At 60.1% G+C, this 19204-nt stretch overlaps 1 protein-coding gene across 2 annotated transcripts in view; it reads left to right on the forward strand.

The window, feature by feature from the left end:
- The window catches only part of BSN (bassoon presynaptic cytomatrix protein), an 89579-nt gene that overhangs the window by 65712 nt on the left and 4663 nt on the right, over nucleotides 1-19204 (forward strand). For both annotated transcript variants that reach the window (XM_086618982.1, XM_086618983.1), the window contains exons 4-5: nucleotides 11280-11708; nucleotides 12572-19204. In XM_086618982.1, coding sequence (XP_086475108.1) covers nucleotides 11280-11708; nucleotides 12572-19204 — 7062 coding nt within the window. The remainder of the gene's footprint in view (nucleotides 1-11279; nucleotides 11709-12571) is intronic.

A 19204-nucleotide genomic window follows, 5' to 3' on the forward strand; every position in this document is an offset into this window, starting at 1 on the left:
CTCTGGTGGTGCATCTACTCAACAAGCAAGGACCATGGGGAGGTGGATTTGGTAGGTGTCAGCGGTGGAGCCCTGAGTACCCTCAGTCACCTCCACGTGGGGTTTTTGGTCTCTGCCGATGGAGGGTTGTCTCTTGGGAAACCATTATAATTATTTTTAAAGTTTTAAAAGCGTTACATGACTGTGCAGGTACCGCAGGACGTGGGTTTGCGATGTCCTCAGCTTCCGAGCTGTACAACCGATGGCTCCCCTGCGTGCCTTGAAAATGATCCATCGCAATGATGAAGTAGGATCAAACCCCATTTGCTGCGGCTTGGCTGATTTGGGGATGAGGGGACAGAACAGCTTATAATGGGAAGGAAGGCGAAGCTCTTGAAGACGCAGATTTTGTTCTGGTTTGGAAGTGAGTGGCTGCTGCCTGATAGACACTTGGGGCTCTTTGCAATCGAAAAGAGAGCAATCAGACAGCTTGAATCTGCTCTTATCAGCTGCAGAAAATTACTAGTTGGATGGCTGGATATTTTAGTCAGCACTCGTGCCTGTGAAAAAACAAGGTTTTGATTAAATAAAGCTTCTCTGATAAACTTAGCTTTTCTTGGATTTTCTTCCACTCTGTTGGAAGAACAGAGAGACGATTATATTTGTTTCCTGCAGCCTTTTGCCAGGTTTCTCTTTGCAAGCATTATTTTGCTGCACACTTGAAATCTTCCGCGTGCGGGTTCAAACGGTTCCTGCGGAGACGCAGTTATTTCATCGAACCTACGTGCGAAATAGCTGCGTGGCCACCAGAAGCACCTGGCACTTCCGCGGTGCCGACACGCCAAAGGGGGTTGGGGTCTGTGGTGACCAGGCTCCGCCGGACCCGACGTATGTCTCCGGGGCGTTACGGCAGGATTATTGTCATGCAGCCGGTGTTGGGAGATCCTCCTGCCGCTCTTAACCTTGGCTGAGAAATACATCCCGATAATGGGGACTGTTAGAGATAAGGCTGCCTGGCAGGCTGATAAATCTCGTTAAGGAGTATGACATCACGGAGTAAATTACAATGCACGGCCGGATCGATTCAAACACAAATGAACAATATATTACTTCTTTATCAGTAGTGGAAAAACAGACTCCACCACCCTGTGCTGGCAGTGTCCGTGCTGGATGCAGAGCTGCGGCAGGATGTCAGTGGCGAGGCTTGCCGAAAAGAGGTGGTTTCTCAGCGGGTGCGTCCCCGGCAGCGCCGGAGCTGGGAGCCAGCGGGGTCTGCGGGGAGGGTGCACTGGGAGCGATTGGTCTGTCTATGGGACACAGCAGAGGACGAGAGCTGCGTCCGGCTCTTCCGTGTGGTTAAACAATGGTCGTTGCAGTCTGATCCGTGATGGCTGTGAATGATCCAGGCAGCTTTATAAACATCACGTTGGAGGAAAACGGGGAAAATTGGAGCTTGTCTTCCTTGGGACAGCCGTAGCTAATCTCTGAAAACCAGACCAAACCCTCCGCTGCTTTAATACTGTTGGCTGGATTTTGTTGTGAAGAGAAAATCTTCTTAATTCTTCATCCATTTGGATCCAGTCTCTCGGAACTGAGCTGGTAGATAATTTAGCTCTTTCTCCAAGGTAAAACAGAGAGAAGTAGCAAGGTTGAGTGGAAAGGAAGGCAAAAAGTGCTTTCAGCCTCCCAGACTTGCTCTCTCGTTCCTCCTATTTTTCTTACTCTTTGTGATTTTCATTTTTCTTAAATTACGCAGCACCGCGTTTCCTCCCACAGTGGCACCCTTAGGTGCTCAGCCTTGTCTCTCCCAGGTCTTTGAAAAGATGCTCCATCTTGAGTCTGTCCCAGGCCAGAGGCAGCTTCATCTCCACCTGCTCACTGCAGAAGGGGACATTGGGTAATGGTCAAGGTAGCAGAAGGCCCGTGGTGGTAGCCAATGGCCAGGAAAAGAAAGAGAGCACATCCAGATGGGAAATAACAACAGAGATAAATGAATATCAAAGCTGCTGCCCAGCGGTGGCAACCACATGCAATTAAGGCTGATCCAAAGTGCTGAGGGATGACCTGGTGCAGAAGGTGGTGGGTGAACTGGTTGGGTCTGAGCGAGGACGGGCATTTCTGGTGGTCACATCCAGCCCCAAAACTACTCTTCTCTTCTTCAAATAGTAAAGCAGAGGATGGCCCATGTCCCAGCTAGAGCTGGTTGACCTCTGTGGCTCACCTCCTCACCATCTTGAGGCACACCAGACTGCGCTCATCTCCACCGCTGCTGCTGAGCTGGGATGTGGTGTCTCTGCTTCCCGTTCCTGATGGCAGCTGGTTTGTTGCTGGACATCTGTGTCCGTGCAGAAGGGTGGCAGTGATGCCAGTGCTCAGCCGGCCATTCCCAGGGCGATGGGTGCTCACCCACAGCCCTGCCAGTCGGTCCCGTGGCTTTTGGACAAGCCAAAAGCATCAAAGTGCTCTCCTCAATACCCCACTGATTTTTTAAAACATTGGGTTGGTTTTTTATCTAATGAACTGGAAGGAAATATGTTGAGTGGGGAGGGATGTCTATATATATTCTGCAGAAGCACTGGTTTCCAAATTTTGGACAGCTGCGTACCCTTTTTTAGCAGCCCCTTCACACAGCCCACACAGCACCCAGGCTCTCGCAATCGGGCTGGTTTGGAAATATGCTCCCTTGGTTGCAAAATAGTTTCAGTCCTTTGACTTAGAAACATTCTTGCCGTTTGAAAAGATTTTTTTTTTTTTTCCTTTTAAGCTCCAAAAATATAGAAGGTGCTTCCTGCTGCAGCAGCTGCCCTAATTTTGGAGGTGGTAGAAGATGGGCAGGGATGAGCTGGGGGAGCCTGACTCGCGGCTACGGCTGCACAAGGATGCGGGTGCTGAGCTGCTCTAGAGCTGGGCACTGCCAGGAGCTGCTGGCCGTGGGTGCTCCAGCTGGAGGCCAGAGCCAGGGAGGGGGGTGTTATTCTGGGGTGCTGGCCAGACCACTCAAACAGGTTGTCCAACTGGCCCCTTGGCGTTCGAGTCAGTCGAGGAGAGCTCTTTGCCCAGCTCTGTGGAGGGAAATTTTTGGGGCCTGAGAGTGAAATAACAATACAGAAAATTAGTCTAAGCTTGACTAATATTGTTCCTAATAATGTGGAAGAGTTGGCCTTTTCCTCTAGCCTCTCTCAAACCAGATTTGGGAAGGACCCTTGCTGGGAGCCCTAGGACAGCTCAGGAGACAGAGCAGAGTGGTGCATGCCCCTGTCCACAGGTCAGCACCCCAAAAAGCCCATCAGTTCTCTGTGTGTGCCGCAGGAGGGGCTGCCCAGGGCAGCGGCGATGCCCCCACCTCGGGGCACGGCCGCTGGGTTTGCAGCCGGGTGAGAAGCTGCAGGCAGCCACGCTGGTGGAAACCACATTGGCAGCTCTCCTGTGGCCGCAGAGCCCCACGCCGCTGTTTCCCCGCCACGGCGGCATTTGCCGGCCGTCGGCTGCTGCGGTGGAATAAGCTGGACTTGGCAAGAGCAGAGCTATTCCTCGAAGGCGAAGGGAGGGGAGCGGTGCTGGTGCTGTTGCTCATCAGTCAAAGACTTTCAGCCGGAATAATCCTCGGCAGGCAATGCGGTGTACGGAACCGCGGGGCGGGAGGCTGCCAGCGCCGCGGGGGCTGTTTCTCTGACCCCAGGGCTGTGCTGTGCAGGGCTGGTGCATTCCAGCTGTGGCCAGGAGCTGGGGGGGGAAAAAGTCCCCACCGTGCGGCACGTGCAGGGGGAAGGAGAAAGGAGAGCCGAGGAAGGAGGATGCTCCCCAGTGCTGCAGGAACAGGGCTGCGATGGCCGCATCGGCACCCAGCTGTTGGCCAGCTCTGCCTTCTCCTCTCCGCAGCACCGGTAAAGAAGATGGGTGGTAGGGCAGACACCGCTGCTGCTGCTTCAGGACCCCTTCTCGGGGTAGTTCTGGCCGGAGGGAGCATTGGTGCAAGACACGGCATCTCCCCTGTGGCTGCTGTGGAGCCGGGGCTGGGAGCTGCCACTGCCCCATGTCCTTCCCTTCCCTCCCGGCACAGCCAACGGCAGTCCCAGTGCTCGGCCATCGCGTGCGGCTTCTCCCGCCTTCTCTTTTTCCCAATGGGGAGGGTTCCCAGCACAGTGGCTGGTTCCCAGACCCAGCAGGGAAGGAGGAGGGCTGGAGGGGAGCAGATGGGAGGCAGAAAAAGAGCCCGGCAACGCAGAGCTCATCCCAGCGAGCTCATTACCCTGCGCTGCTTCTAATCACGTTATTGCGGCGTGAAGGCCACCGACACATCGCGCACATCTGAAACAGGGACTGTCAGCTCCATCGGCCTTAGAGAGGCCATGGGAATGGATAAGAATAGGCCAATGCTGGAAAGCACATCCCTGGGTTGCTTAGTCAAACGCTATATTTAGCCAGGGATTGAAATAACCGTGGTGGTTTTCAGCTGGGCTGAGCTGTGAGCCGGGGTTGCACTAATACTTGCCCAGTCGATGGTAATGAAGTCAATTAGTGGGAGGTGTGAGCAGTCCCCTCGCTGCTGTTCCCAGCAGACAATCCCGGGACCTCATGGCTTTATGCTGGGGGAGTGCCAGCGCTCTGCCACCCTGCCTGCCATGGCCAAGTGCCGGGCAGAGGCTCCTCCACTGGCTCTGCTCAACAGTGTTTGAGAGCTGCACTCGACCCTCCTGTATTTCCAGATTTGTTCGGTCTAGATGGATGTACATATACGCATAAACTGCAGAAGCAGCACCCGTATGCAGGCGTACATGCACTTGGCGAGTGCAGGTGCTGGCAGCTGCACGTCTAGCTTAAGCAGGGCTCTGAGGGCGGTTTTAGGGGAAAAAAAGGCATTATTGGAGCCGTAGCACACCCTACTCTTTCTACCCCGTCCCGCGGCGGTGCGCAAACACGCGTGTGTGCACCGCCGGCCGTGCGCAGCCGGTCCCCCTGGTCCCCCTCTGCTGCTTCCGCACCCGCCTCAGCCTCGGTCCCCTCCTGGCACCAGGACCAGCTGAATCCGCTCTGGTCTCTTCCCAATGAGCTTCTCTGACAGGTGTCTCCTGCGTCTGCTCCATCTCACCTCCTGATCTCTGGTACTTCTGCCATCACGGCGTGTTTCCTCACCCTCGTCTCAAATCCTATCACTGCCTCAGCCTCCTGGGAGTGAGAAGGGCTGGGGCGGAGGTGAAACCAGGTTATTTGCTGATGGCACATGAGGTTGAAAAGGCTCTTTGTGGACGTGCTGTGGTCAGTCCCGTGACATGTGTCCTCCTTTCCGTAGGTGAGCATCCCAGTGAGGTGTTGGTTGGCATGGGGCGACATGCTCCTCCCTCGCCTCCTGAAATGGCAGCGGCTCGGTGGAAGCGGTTTGGCAGAGGTGTGCGGTGCCTCTGACCACAGGGAGGTAATTTGGAATCCAGCTGTGAGAATGGTGGAGCAAACATCAGCCAGCACTCGGGCAGCGGCATCCAGGGAGCAGAAGGAATGAGCTCCAGGGTTCTCCTGGAGAGGCTGCTGGCAGAGAGGGGGTCTTTGCCGAGGGGAGGGAAGGGCACAGGAGCAGCTGGAGGATGGAGAAACCTACCAGCCACATCCCAGGCACTGCCCTGGTATCCCGTGATCAAGCATGACTCAGTTCCTTTCCTTTAAAACTGCTAAATCCTGTCCCTGGTACAGACAGAGCGTTGGTGTTCTTAGCAGGAGGATGCTGAGAGCCTGGGAGGTGGGATCCTGCAGGGAGGTGCCCCTGTTGCTGCTGCGGCGGGGGACGTAGAGGGGGTCTGGGTGGCAGGAGCCCTTCTAAACCAGAGGTTTCCTGCAAGCGGGGCTGAGAGGAGTGCTCGAGAAGTGATTTTATGAGGTTCTTGTTGTTAATTTGGATCTTGATTCAGATACCAGAGTGTTTTCCATATTTTCCAGGCACCCATCTGTCACAGCGATGAGCCCTGCGCAGTCCTTGTCAGCAAATAAATGAAATATTCGTGTGAGATTCACCGCCTTTAGTGCTGGGAGATGAGATCTGGCTTGCGAGGTGCTTATACCTCATGCTGCTTATCTCATTTCGTACCGATTTTTATCCTGGTATTTTAATAGATGCCGTTTTGATTGTGTAAAGTAATACTGTAGAGCATAAATAACTGGGCAGAGTCCTAGGGATGATATTGCAGGGAGTGGTTTGTGCTGGGAGGAAGACCACGGCCGTGCATCTCCCAGGAGCCAGAGAGGTTGCAGCGAGGGTCTCGAGGGTGACGGGGACAGTGGAATTGGCAGCCAGGAGCAAACCAGGGAAGCTTTGGGCACTGCCAGCTCCCACCGAGGCTCTCAGACCTCCAAGACACCAAACGGGGAATTCATGTGCAACCGAGATGCTGGAGCTTGCTGGCTCCGTTGTTAAAAAAAACCCCGGTGGCACTGGGGGATTCAGCATTTAATTAACTTGTCAAGCGGTAACATTGACCAAAATCAGGCGGGAAGGCTTCTATTTTAGTTAATTACAGTTTTGTTGTCTCCCATTAGTAAATTAAAACAATTGCAGGGTAAAACCTGGTGGAGATTGGCGAGCACGGCCGTGGCCACCTGCCAGCACATGCCGGAGCCCGAGGGGAGCCAGGCGCACCCTGGTGCACGCTGACCCCCGGTGCACACCCACCCTGCACCCCATCCCCATGTAGCACCCTGGGGTGAGCTCGGGGGGCTCCAATGTGAGCCAGGGTGCTGCGAAGCCTCCTTCGCCCTGGCAGGGAGCACAGGCAGCCATCGGCACAGCAATGGAGCCTACGGGAATTGTGGCTGCATCCTGAATTTCTGGGCATCAGGTGCACCATTAAAAACCGGGATCGTTGTTACCGCTTGGAAGTGATGCCTTGAACAAAGCCGCTCGCTCTCGGTCACTGGCCGGGGTTGCCCTGCACCCCGGGTTCCATCCTGCCCCTGATGACCACGGGAGGTCCCGTTCTCTCTCCAGAAGCCTACTTTTCCCATAACTCCTCTGCAAATCCCGGTGGTTCGGGGCCGAGGAAGGCTGGGAGCCCGAGGGGTCCGGGTGGGGACCCTCTCAGGGGTGTAAGCCGATCACGCGGTTGGCCTGGGCAGCCCCTTGGCGCCCTTGCCCCCCCTGCCCACCCACCCGCCCGGTCCCAGTGCTCCCTGCCCTGCCAGCGCCTCTGCATTTAAGACAGCATATCAGGCACACTTTGCTTTCATCCCTCTCTTTAATTATTGATGTTTTCCTTCGCCTGGAGCTCGCTCTGCACCCCGCTGGCGCTACCCGTGTGCTGACGATCTTCCCTGCACGCCGCAGCCTTCACCAGCCCTGGCTCCCCGTCGGTGCACCCTCGGGCAGCAGACCTCAGCGTTGAGCAAGCCCCCATCCCCATCCCGATCGGGGCCGTGGTTTCCACCATCTTCAAGCACGGAGACTCAGACAGGTGCTGCCGTGCCTTTGCCGTAAGCTCCTTACCTGCTTACTGCCCCAGTGAGGGGCACCTTGACTTCCTGGGCACCCAATGGTTTTGGCCACGGAAAGCACTAAATACAGCCTAATTATTGTTATCTTCATCAGATCTCGTTAATCTCGGTGGGGATTTACAAGCTGTTAGCAGATCAGCCGGTCGGCAAATGTTTGCCTTTTTTCTCAGGGCATCTTAATCCCGTTGGCCGCAGCCAAGTTATAGGTATGAGGGAGCTGCCCCAGAGCTGCTCCCGCTGCCGGGGAGCAGACGTGCTGTGGGATAACCAAACCCTGAGCTGGTAACGCCGTGAGACCACAATGGCAAACGCGTACAGGCAGCTCAGCTCGGCGCTGGCTGTTGATGAGGCCGGGGGCTCTCCCACGGCTCGGGAAAATTCCGTTATCCCTTCCTTGGTTTCGTGCCGTCCAAGGCTGTAACAGCACAGTGGTTTCAGGGGGATTCAGGCTGGAGTGCAGGGTGCTGGAATGTTGGCAGGGTCTCCCCAGGATGGGAGACCTCCCAGGGTGCCAGAAAAAAAGCCAGCAAAGAAGGCAAACTCCATATCTGCCAGTCTCTTGTCTTGGGTGTCTCCCGGGGCTTGGCCGGCACCTTTCATGGCTGGCGAAGGCTGAGGTCCAGCTCTGCCTGTGACCTTCCCTGGTTTCTGCCCACTCTCCGTACCCAGCGCCTTCCTGCCTGCCGTGAAAGACAAGGGGCATTTCAAAGTAGAGCGCCACAATCTTTCTGGCAGCGCTATTTTTGCTGGAGATCGTTCCCTTTTCCACTCCCCGGTGCGGTCCCATAAAGAATCAAGCTGTCACATCTGTGAGAGCAGGATGGCGGAGGGGCTGCTCAAACTGGGGCAGCTGCCAAGAGGAACGGCTGCAGAGCTGTGGCTGGGAGGAACCTGAGGGAGGATGCTCAGCCCGATCTGCGGAGCCACCGCATCCCCATGGCCCGGATCAGTCCTGTGCCCCTGGTCTTGGAGGACCCCTAAGCTCCATCCTGGTGAGATGATGCCAGCAGCTCCTCTCTGCTGATGCCTGCCTTGCACCATAGCCATGTCCTGTGCCTGCATAGACTCTGGGAGGTGCTGCTGGGCTCTCCAGCCCAGCCTCCCTCGCAGAGCAGGGCAGCCACCAACACAAGGGGCTTTGTCCAGCAAAGTCTTGAACCTCCTCCAAGGTAGGACACCCCATGGTGACTGTCCCAGGCTGCACCGCTGCCTCAGCAAAGGGGCTTTTCCTAATGTCCACCCTGAACCTCTGCTTTTGCAAAGCACATCCATCTGTACCCAGGCAAACCGAGACAAAAGGGGTGTACTGATGGGGTGTCCTGCCATCGTGGTTGTCCTGACAGGGCACTGGACAGAGCAGGAGCAACCCCATGGGCGCAAGAGCCACCTCCTAGGATAGGACCTGACTGGCACTCGGCATCTCTAGATGGCATTTGGTGGCCAGTGTTAGCCTTCTGTGGTCATCCTTGGCTTGAGTTGGTGAATCTTGGCTTGAGTTTTGCCCTAGAAGGGCAAAAGCAGCCGTGCCCATCGCCTCATCCAGAGCTGGGACATCATGAGCACAGGCAATGCCCCATCCAGGGAGCGTGTTAAGGGCCTGGATGGAGCAGGTTGGGTTGTTTAAGGTGGGCTTATCTTCTCCAAACCCTGCAGGACCAAGCTGGGAGCTGGCACGATGGCATGGCAGAGAGAGATGGGCAAGAGGGGAGCTGAGCTCTACCCTGGTACAGCCAGCCCATCCCTTCTGTGTTGCGCCTGCCCCTCGCTGCTGGCATCAGGGAGGGAGCTTTGGCAAAGAAAAAATGGGAGTCCTGAAAGAAAAATGAAAGGCCACGCGTTTCCACGAGGCAGGGATTCAATTTGTGTCGTGCAATCCCATTTCCTTCTGCAGTCTGGAATAATTACCCAGCGGAGCGGGGCGAGGAGATCTGATTCAGAGGCGCGGGGATGAGAGCGAGTTCTGAAATAAAAGAAGACAAATGTAATCATTAAGATACAATAGGCTGCACTTGCCCCTTAATTAGACTTTCTCTTTGATTAAGCAGTAATTAAATATTACTGTGCTGAAAGGGATTTTTTTTTCAGGGCCCTCCGAAGCCCTAACATATTCTTCAGATGTTGATGTGAAGAGCAGGGGCTGTGGCAGGGTGGTGGAGGTGGGAGGGAGGACGTTGCATGGCTGCCCCATCCCCGCAGAACAAGCCCCGCTGCTCCCTGAGGAGCGTGGGCTGGATGGCTGCTCCTGGTCCACATTGCTGTCTGAGCAAAGAAGTGTCCATGGAGAAGCCCACAACTCCCCGCCACCACCAGCTGCAAAGGATCTCCAGTGTCTCGTCAAAACGTGGGGACTCCTGGATGTGGGGTGCAGGTGCCAAGCCCGTTATGCTGCTGCTGTCTCGTAGGTGTGGTTTTTAGAGTCGTAGAATAGAATCATAGAATCATTTAGGTTGGAAAAGACCTTGAAGATCATGGAGTCCAACCATAAACGTAATACTGCCAAGTCCACCACTAACCCATGTCCCTGAGCACCCTACACATCTTATCAATACCTCCAGGGATGATGACTCAACCACTTCCCTGGGCAGCCTGTTCCAATGCTTGACAACCCTTTCGGTGATTAAATTTTTCCTAATATCCGACCTAAACCTCCCCTGGCACACCTTTAGGCCATTTTCTTGAGGTCATTTTGGAGAACCTCATCTTCTACATGGAGACCATGGCCTCTGTGGCCCCAGGAGACATGGCTGGCTTGCAGCCCTGGTCTCAGCCTGGTGCAGCTGAAGACCAAGACCACCTCTCTGTCACATCGAGACAGCTCCTCTGGGGCCAGCCACCCCCCAAGGTTGGCCACCTCGAGCTTTGGGAGCAACGGATCAACACGAGGGGAGTCTGGGAAAAAGGACTTGGAACATATCGGGCTGTTAGCAGCAAAACCCAAAAGATTTAAGATGATGAAACTTCAAAAGGGAAGGAAATGTCAGGTCCCTATTCCTGGACATTCCTGGGAGGGTAAAAATAGCCCTTGGATGACCTGGTGGGGGAAAAGTGCTTCTGATCTCTTAATGCAGAGCCCCCGCCGCAGCCCCGCGGGCTCTCTGCCGCTCACAGCCCCACCTGCAAGCTGCTTTTTTCCAGGCCATAAAACGACGGCTCTTGCTGAGAATTTCACTCGACAAGATTGTCTTGTTCTTTTCCTGCACAGCGTGTACTTTGGGTAATGTCTTTGGGAAATTTTTTACATACTTGCGTAGCCAGTATTTTCTGATAACCTAGGAAAATAAAAGATCCTTAAGTATTATGATTATGCTATTAAACCTTTATTGTATCGAAGAAAACAAATCAGAGCGAGAGAGAAGCTGTATGGAGCCCGAGCGGTGTTAAGCTATGGTAGTAATCTGCCTTCATTGTTTAATTTCACTTAAAACCGAAATACCGGCGAGACTGGAGATGGAAAGAGCTGGTGATGCGGAGGTGTCATGGGGGAGAGCGTGAAATCCCTGTATCGCAGCCACAGTCCCTCCGGCTGAACGTCACGGAGGTCTGGACGAGGGTAGGGGTTGGTTTAAGCTGGATGGTTGGTCTGTTCTTCTAGTGGGTCAGTGGGGAGGGCTCCAGCACGGTGTGCGTGCCTCCACCGTCCGTGCCGGCGTTTTGGCACTTGCCGGCTCACCGCTCGGCCTTTCCAAAGCTGGTTATTTGGTTTGGGCGAGCTGAGTCCCTTGCACCGTCACCGTGTGTCCCATCAGCCAAACTTCTCAGTGAGGTCCCTACTGGGATGAAGCTCCCAGAGTTTCAGCAGAACTTCTCCTTTCTCTGTTTTGCAGAAGAACGAATGGCTGTGCTTGAACTGCCAAACTCAGCGCCTGCTCGAAGGCAGCCTCGGTGACCCTGCCCCGATGCCGCTGCCTGCCCTGAAGCAACCGCCCACTGGCTCCCCGCGGCACCAGCCGCCAGCCGCCGGCCCGCAGCAAAGAGTGCCGGCACCCGCCGAGCCGGCAGCACCCCCCGAGCGGCAACCATCGCCCGCAAGGAGTCTTCGGGCTGCCGAGCAGAGCAGGACCCCGAGCCCTGCCCCAGCAGAGAAGAAGCCTCCAGTGCCGGCAGAGGAAAAGCCGCTGCCCAAAGCTGCCCCGGAACCTTCCAGAGCTCCTGAGAGCGTCGCGCCGAAGGGGAAGAGCGTGACCTCCAAACCGGAGGTGGAGAGCAAGGAGAGCCGGGCACCCGCTGAGACGCCACGGGCGAAGGAGCAGGAGGTGAGCTCGCAGGGTTCTGAGCATCCCTGGGCACCGCTTCACACCCAGGGCTGGCACGGCACTGAGCCATGCCTCCGCTGGCCACCGTGCTTGGAAACAGGGGGTTGTTCCGAGTCGGAACAGAAACGGTGTCATTGAGGCCGTTTGCCTTGGGAAGTGGCCTTTTGGGAAATGGTGAGCTCCAACGCTGCGCTCTCAGCGTTTTCAAACCACCTAGGAACTCGGCAGGCTCCGTAGCAGCGTACGGGTCTTTGCCTTCTCTTTCTTAGCGATGACCTCAATTTGGGCACAACGCGAGAGTTCAGGTCGTCTTTGCCCTTCGGATTTGTTTCAAAAGGATATAAAGGCAGCTGAATTTGTCATTAAATGGAAAACTCTGTGCAGCGTCGCGTGCTGCAGCGGCGGACGTTTTCCAAGCCCCTCGTCCCACCTTTTTAAAAATTCTATACAATTTGGGGGTAGGGAGAGCTTGGCTGCGTTGGGATGGTTTTTCCCAGCCAACGACTGCCCCGGCAGCAGCCGGCATAGCACCGGTGCTTTCCCCACGGCTCGGAGGCTTGCCTAATTGTAACAGCAATTAGAAGGGCTCTGTTTTTTAAATATATTTATGAGTCCTGCAATGCTTGTCCCCCCAGGGACGTTCACTGTGCTGTCCCCTGCTCGCAGCACGCTCCGACACCTGCCTCCATCAGTGCGCAGGCAAACTGCTGAGGAGCCGTTTTGGGCAGGGGGACACAGGGGGTGGCCCCCAGCCCTCGTGCTGAGCTGGTTCCCACTGCTGCCCAGACCTTCTGTGTGCTCCCCAGGGGAGGGTTTGGGGGGGAACTGCCCAGGCCTGATGCTGTGCTCTCCCTTGCTGGCAGGATGGGAGCAAGCCTTACCCCCCGGACCTGTCCCGCAGCCCCCAGAGCCTGAGTGACACCGGCTACTCGTCTGACGGCATCTCCAGCTCGCAGAGCGAGATCACCGGCCTGGTGCAGCAGGAGGAGGAAAAGCTGAGCGGCACCGGGCTGGCCGGGCAGAGCCCCCCCAGCCCCTCCGAGCTCACCAAGCTGGAGAGCAGCATGCGGCCCCTCCTGGAAGGCCGGGGTGCCCCGCCGGAGCCCACGGAGCAGGGCAAGGGCCCGGAGCCACGGGAGGAGCAGCGCCAGCGGCAGCGGCCACGGTACCTCTCCATCACCCCCGAAGCCTTTGACTCAGACGAGGAGCTGGAGGACATCCTGGAGGAGGACGAGGACTCATTGGAGTGGGAGAACCAGCGGGAGCGGCGGGAGAGCGCGGAGTCCTCGGATGAGTTCGGCAGCAAGCTGCGGCACGACTATGTGGAGGACAGCAGTGAGGGGGGCTTCTCCCCAGTGCCCCCCCGGCCCAAGGGCCGGGAGGCAGAGGCGAGTGATGAGGAGTTCATGCGGAGGCAAATCCTGGAGATGAGCGCGGAGGAGGACAACCTGGAAGAGGAGGAGGAGGAAGAAGGCTACGGGCGCGCCAAGTACGGCATCCCCAAAGCCGGGCAGAAGGCGGAGGTGGAGAAGGGCAAAGAGCCGCCATTGGCCAAGCGGCGCCTGCCGCACGGCCCTGGCAGCCTGTACCAGGAGGAGAGGAAGGAGCTGGAGGCGGCAGAGGGTGATGACTTGAGCACAGCCCAGGGCGGGCTGCGGCGCTTCAAGACCATCGAGCTGAACAGCACGACTGGCTATGGCCGGGAGATGGAGATGGGCCAGGAGGCGGACGCCAGCCTGGACCGGGAGCCCGAGCTGGAGATGGAGAGCCTGACGGGCTCCCCCGAGGAGCGCTCCCGGGGCGAGTACTCCTCCACCCTGCCCGCCACGACACCCAGCTACACCTCAGGCACCTCGCCCACCTCCATCTCCTCGCTGGAGGAGGACAGTGACAGCAGTCCCAGCCGCCGGCAGCGGCTGGAGGAGGTGAAGCAGCAGAGGAAGGCTCGCCACCGCTCGCACGGCCCCTTGCTGCCCACCATTGAGGACTCGTCCGAGGAGGAGGAGATGCGGGAGGAAGAGGAGCTGCTGCGGGAGCAGGAGAAGATGCGGGAGGTGGAGCAGCAGCGCATCCGGAGCACGGCACGCAAGACCAAGCGCGACAAGGAGGAGCTGAGAGCCCAGCGGAGGAGGGAGCGCTCCAAAACCCCCCCCAGCAACCTCTCCCCCATCGAGGACGCCTCCCCCACTGAGGAGCTGCGGCAGGCAGCGGAGATGGAGGAGCTGCACCGCTCCTCCTGCTCCGAGTACTCGCCCTCCATCGACTCGGAGGCCGAGAGCTTTGATGCCGTCACCTCCAAGCTGTACAAGTCAGGCAGCGAGTACAACCTGCCCACATTCATGTCGCTGTACTCCCCGACGGAGAAGGGGGAGAGCGGCCCCAGCCAGCCCGCCAGCAAGCCGCTCAAGAGTGCCGAGGAAGCCTACGAGGAGATGATGAGGAAGGCGGAGATGATGCAGAAGCAGCAGGTCCAGCAGGCGCAGCCGGCCGTTTCCTATGGCGGCACCTACCAGCAGGTTGGCTACCGCGGCACCGAGGGCCAGAACGGCTTCGAGTACCAGTACGCCGAGGAGTACCGCTACGACGGCGGCCCCGCACGCCCCTCCCAGCCCAGCTACCCGAGCGCCTCGCCGAAGGCAGGAGCGGTGTACGAGGAGATCCTGCAGACCTCGCAGAGCATCTCCCGGATGCACCAGTCTTCCTCCTTTGACCTGGCCCTCGAGGAGGGAGACAAGGCGAAGGGGCAGGCGGAGGCATACCAGGAGAAGCGCTTCCTCAACGCCGAGAGCGCCTACGCCGACCTGCTGAAGCAGAACGGCGGGCCGCTCACCCCCGGCACCAGCCCCACGCAGCTCTCCGCTCCCGTCTCCTTCGCCACCTCCGACGGCAGCACGGGCAAGGCTGTTCCCGACGTCCGGGTCACCCAGCATTTTGCAAAAGAGGGGCAAGAGCCGGCCAAGCTCCAGAGTGCACCGGCGGCACCCGGCCCGGCGGCAAAGGCTGCCACCGCTCCTTATGCCTACGGCAAAGGTGCCAGCACGGCAACAACAGCAGCAGCAGGTGGCCCCGGGACTGCGCCGCGGAGCTATGGCTCCTCAGCTCCGGAAGCCCCATCAGTGGCCAGCAGAAGCTATGGCCCGGTTAAGAGCACTGTCAGCTACGGCTCGCAGACGGAGGACACAAGCAGAAGCAAGGTGTCCGTGGAGATCAGCGTGCAGACGGCCAGGGAGAAGCTCCCGGCTGCGGGTGACGGCAAGCCCCCGCCACCCAAGACGTACCCCTTCTTCAAGAGCTCCAGCCCCCCACTCTCGCCCACCTCACCCACGCAGAGTCCCACCCGCGCCACGAAGGCCACAGCAGAGTTTTCCACGCAGACGCAGAGCCCCCTCCTCCCCTACGAGGCTCCCGCCACCCCCGGCCCCGCCACCTCTTCCGGCATGGTGGCGCAGGGGACGCAGACGCCGCACCGCGCGGGCTCGCCGCGCCTGGCCCGGCAGCCCTCCTCGCAGGACGCCCCTTTCATGCTGATCACGCTGGCGGCCGACGCGGCCAGCCAAACCAAGCTGGCCGGCTCTGGCTCCTCGATGTCCCCCACCTCGTCGCCCACCAGGCTGAGCCGGCAGCTGCCGGCACACGGCTACAGCCAGGCGCCAGAGCCGGAGCAGCCACCGGGCGCCTACATCAGGGCACAGCCAGTGAAGGAGCATGGCCAGAAGGCGCCCGCTGTGACTTCAGCCACTGATGGCATGGCGGGGTTGTACGGCTGGGGAGCCCTCCCTGCAGAAAACATCTCCCTCTGCCGCATCTCCTCCGTCCCCGGCACATCCCGGGTGGAGCCAGGGCCCAAGGCGCCAAGCACTAACGCCGTGGACTTACGGACCGCGCTGAAGTCCGCCCCCATCATCATAACGGACCAAGGCATGGATCTCACCTCCTTGGCCACTGAGGCCAGGAAGTACTGCCTGACCTTGGACCACATCCCAAGCCGGCAGTCCACAGCCATCCAGCCCTTGATCATCAACCTCAACGCCCAGGAGCAGCCCCATGCCATCATCGCGGCAGCCAGCACTGCTGGCCTGGCCATCGCCTCGCCCATGCTCCTCTCGCAGTCCAAGCAGCCCGTGGTCTACGGAGACCCTTTCCAGAGCCGAGTGGACTTCGGGCAGGGGACCGGGAGCCCGGTGTGCTTGGCGCAGGCAAAGCAGGTGGAACAGGGTGTCCAGACGGCTGCTGTCAGAGCCAGCGGGGCAGCCGGTGGCAAGCCCGAGCCTGCCGCTGCCCCTCAGACCAAGTTTGCGAGGTATGGTGTGCCAGGCCAGATGGTGAAGAAGGACATGCTCATCACGCAGACTGGCATGGTGCAGAATGTTGGCGGCCTCTCACAGACCTTCCCGCCTGAGCCAGGCTCGGAGCTGTACCGGGCGGTGCCAGTGGAGCTGAAGAACCAGAGCCCTCTCCTCACCTTGGGTGGCAAAAAGTCCCAGGTGATGATGGTGCAGGTGGAGGAGGCAGCGACTGGCCCGGTGACCAAAGTGCTGAAGGAGGAGCCACCAGCCAATGTGCTGGACCTCACGGGCATGAAGCCGGAGAGCCAGGTGGCCTGCTGCGACGTGGTCTACAAGTTCCCCTTCGGCGGCAGCTGCACTGGCACTTTCAACCCCACTTCCAAGATGCCAGAGAAGAAAGCCGGGGAGGCTGCGGCACCTGGCCGGAAAGCCAGCGGGGCCCTCTACGGCAGCAGAGAGACGGAGCTGCCAGAGACCTTTCCCTACCGGGAGCAGCCGGCCCCGGCGCCTGCGCTCTATGAGGAGCCAAAGTTTTACCCCACCGGCGCCTTTGGCCGTCTCTACTCCTCCATGTCGGACACAAACCTCTCTGAAATCGGGATGAGCTACTACCCAACGAAGGGGGATCAGCCCTTCCCCTCCCCGGCAGGCGACGCTGCTGTGGACCTCAGCACCATGAAGCACTCCTACAGTGTGGGCTTCGCCGAGGGGGGTTACTTGGGCCAGGGGCTGCAGTACGGCTCCTTCTCCGACCTCCGCCAGCCGACCGAGCTGCTGGGCCACCCGCTCCCCATGCGGAGGTACAGCTCGGTCTCCAACATCTACTCCGACTACCGCTTCTCGCCCCGAGGTGACCTGGCCAGCTTCCAGGAGTCCAGCCTGGCCCACTACAGCGCCACCACAGCTCGCGAGATCAGCCGCATGTGCGCCGCCCTCAACTCCATGGACCAGTACGGGGGCCGGCACACCAACGGCCCCGACCTGCTGCCCTACGGCCCCGGCACCGGGCCAGGGGGCACGGGGGGGCTGGCAGCTCAGCAGCAGGGCCCCGCGCCCCCCAAACCCGGTGGGACCTACAACCCCACCTTCCCCGAGGGGCGGCAGGGCTTCAGCAGCCTGGCGCAGTACAACGTCCCCGGCGTCCGCCTGGGCACCGTCCGGCAGATGTTCCCTTCCACCGCTACCGTGCGGGCCGCCGATGGCATGATCTACTCCACCATCAACACACCCATCGCCTCCACACTGCCCATCACCACGCAACCAGCCTCGGTGCTGCGGCCCATGCTGCGTGGGCTCTACCGACCCTACGGCCCGGGCGGCGTGGCGGCGGTCCCGCTGGCCAGCCTGGCCAGGCTGCCAGTCGTCACCCCCCGCGTCCCGCTGGCGGCACAGAGCCTTTACCGCTACCCAGCTCCCAGCCGGCCGGCCCCGGCAGCCTCGCTGATGGAGACGCCCGTCTACCTGGGCAAGCCCGTCAGCACAACGCCGGCAGCGGCGGGCGCCGGTCCCGCTCCCAAAGGCCCTGCCACCCCAGCCAGCGGCTTGCAGAGAGCGGAGCCGGCAGGGACCGCTCCCCGTGCCGAGGGTCCAGCGGCAGCAGCGGCTGGCAAGGAGGGCGGGCAGGCAGCCGCGGCGCCCAAGCCGCCGGCGGACGGGGCTCAGCGGGAGGAGCGGGAGCGGGAAGAGGAGCGGCAGCGCAAGCAGCAGGAGCACGTGCTGCAGCTGGAGCGGGAGCGCGTGGAGCTGGAGAAGCTGCGGCAGCTGCGGCTGCAGGAGGAGCTGGAGCGGGAGCGCGCCGAGCTGCAGCGGCACCGGGAGAAGGAGCAGCTGCTGGTGCAGCGGGAGCTGCAGGAGCTGCAGTGCATCAAGCAGCAGGTGCTGCAGCAGCAACAGGAGGAGCGGCACGCGCAGCTGGCGCTGCAGCGGGAGCAGCTGGCCCAGCAGCGCCTGCAGCTCGAGCACATCCACCAGCTCCAGCACCAGTTGCAGCAGCAGCTGGAGGAGCAGAAGCGGCAGAAGAGCGTCTTCCCCGCACCCGCTGAGCCCGCCGCCCGCCCGCCCGACGGGCCTGCCGAGGTGCCGCGGGGCCTGCCGCACAACGGGCAAGCGTGGCCCCCGCCGAGCCAGCCGCCGCCGGATGGGCCCGCCGGCCCTCGCTACCCTGCGCCGCAGCGGCCACTCAGCAGCTCGGCCTCGGACATGTCCCTGCAAGCCGAGGAGCCCTGGGAGCCCGGCCGGGGCATGAAGAAGAGGAACTCGATGCCGCGGCTGCGGGACGCCTATGAGAAGGAGGCGGCGAGGAAGACGGCGGACAGCAGCGTGCAGACGGACGAGGAGGACGGTGAGGAGCGGTACCTGCTGTCGCGGCGGCGGCGGGCGCGGCGCAGTGCCGACTGCAGCGTGCAGACGGATGAGGAGGACAGCGGGGAGTGGGAGCAGCCCGTGCGCCGCCGGCGCTCCCGGCCCTCGCGGCATGCCGAGGCTGGCAGCGAGGGCAAGCCGGAGGGGGTGGCCCGTGGCACGGCCAGCGTGGGCATCCAGACCATCAGTGACTGCTCGGTGCAGACGGAGCCGGACCAGCTCCTCCGCGTCTCCCCCTCCATCCACATCACCACCCATGACCCCCGCGTGGAGATCGTCAAGTACATCTCGGCCCCGGAGAAGACGCAGCGGGGCGAGAGCCTGGCCTGCCAGACGGAGCCGGAGCCGGCCCCCCAGCCCGGCGTCGTGGTCCCCCAGCTGACAGTGCCCACCACCATCCCGCCCTACTCTGCCAACATTCAGATGGTGAGCACGGGCCCCCTGGACCCTCACGCCATCCGGCAGCCGACCCTGGGCAAGTTTGAGAAGAAGAAGCCGGATCCCCTGGAAATCGGCTACCAGGCTCACCTGCCGGCTGAGTCCCTCTCCCAGCTGGTGACCCGCCAGCCGCCCCGCTCTCCCCAGGTCCTCTACTCGCCCGTCTCCCCACTGTCCCCCCACCGCCTCCTGGAGTCCTCCTTCGCCACCAGCGAGCGGCTCAACAAGGCTCACGTCCCCCCGCAGAAGCACTTCACCGCCGACACAGCCCAGCGCCAGCAGACTCTGCCGCGCCCCATCAAGACCATGCAGCGCTCCCTCTCCGACCCCAAGCCCATCAGCCCCACCGCCGAGGAGGCCGGCAAGGACAGGTTCTCCCTCTACCAGCACCCACTGCTCCCCGGCACCCAG

This window comes from Tauraco erythrolophus, chromosome 12, assembly GCF_009769465.1.
Source record: "Tauraco erythrolophus isolate bTauEry1 chromosome 12, bTauEry1.pri, whole genome shotgun sequence".
Classification (NCBI taxonomy): domain Eukaryota; kingdom Metazoa; phylum Chordata; class Aves; order Musophagiformes; family Musophagidae; genus Tauraco; species Tauraco erythrolophus.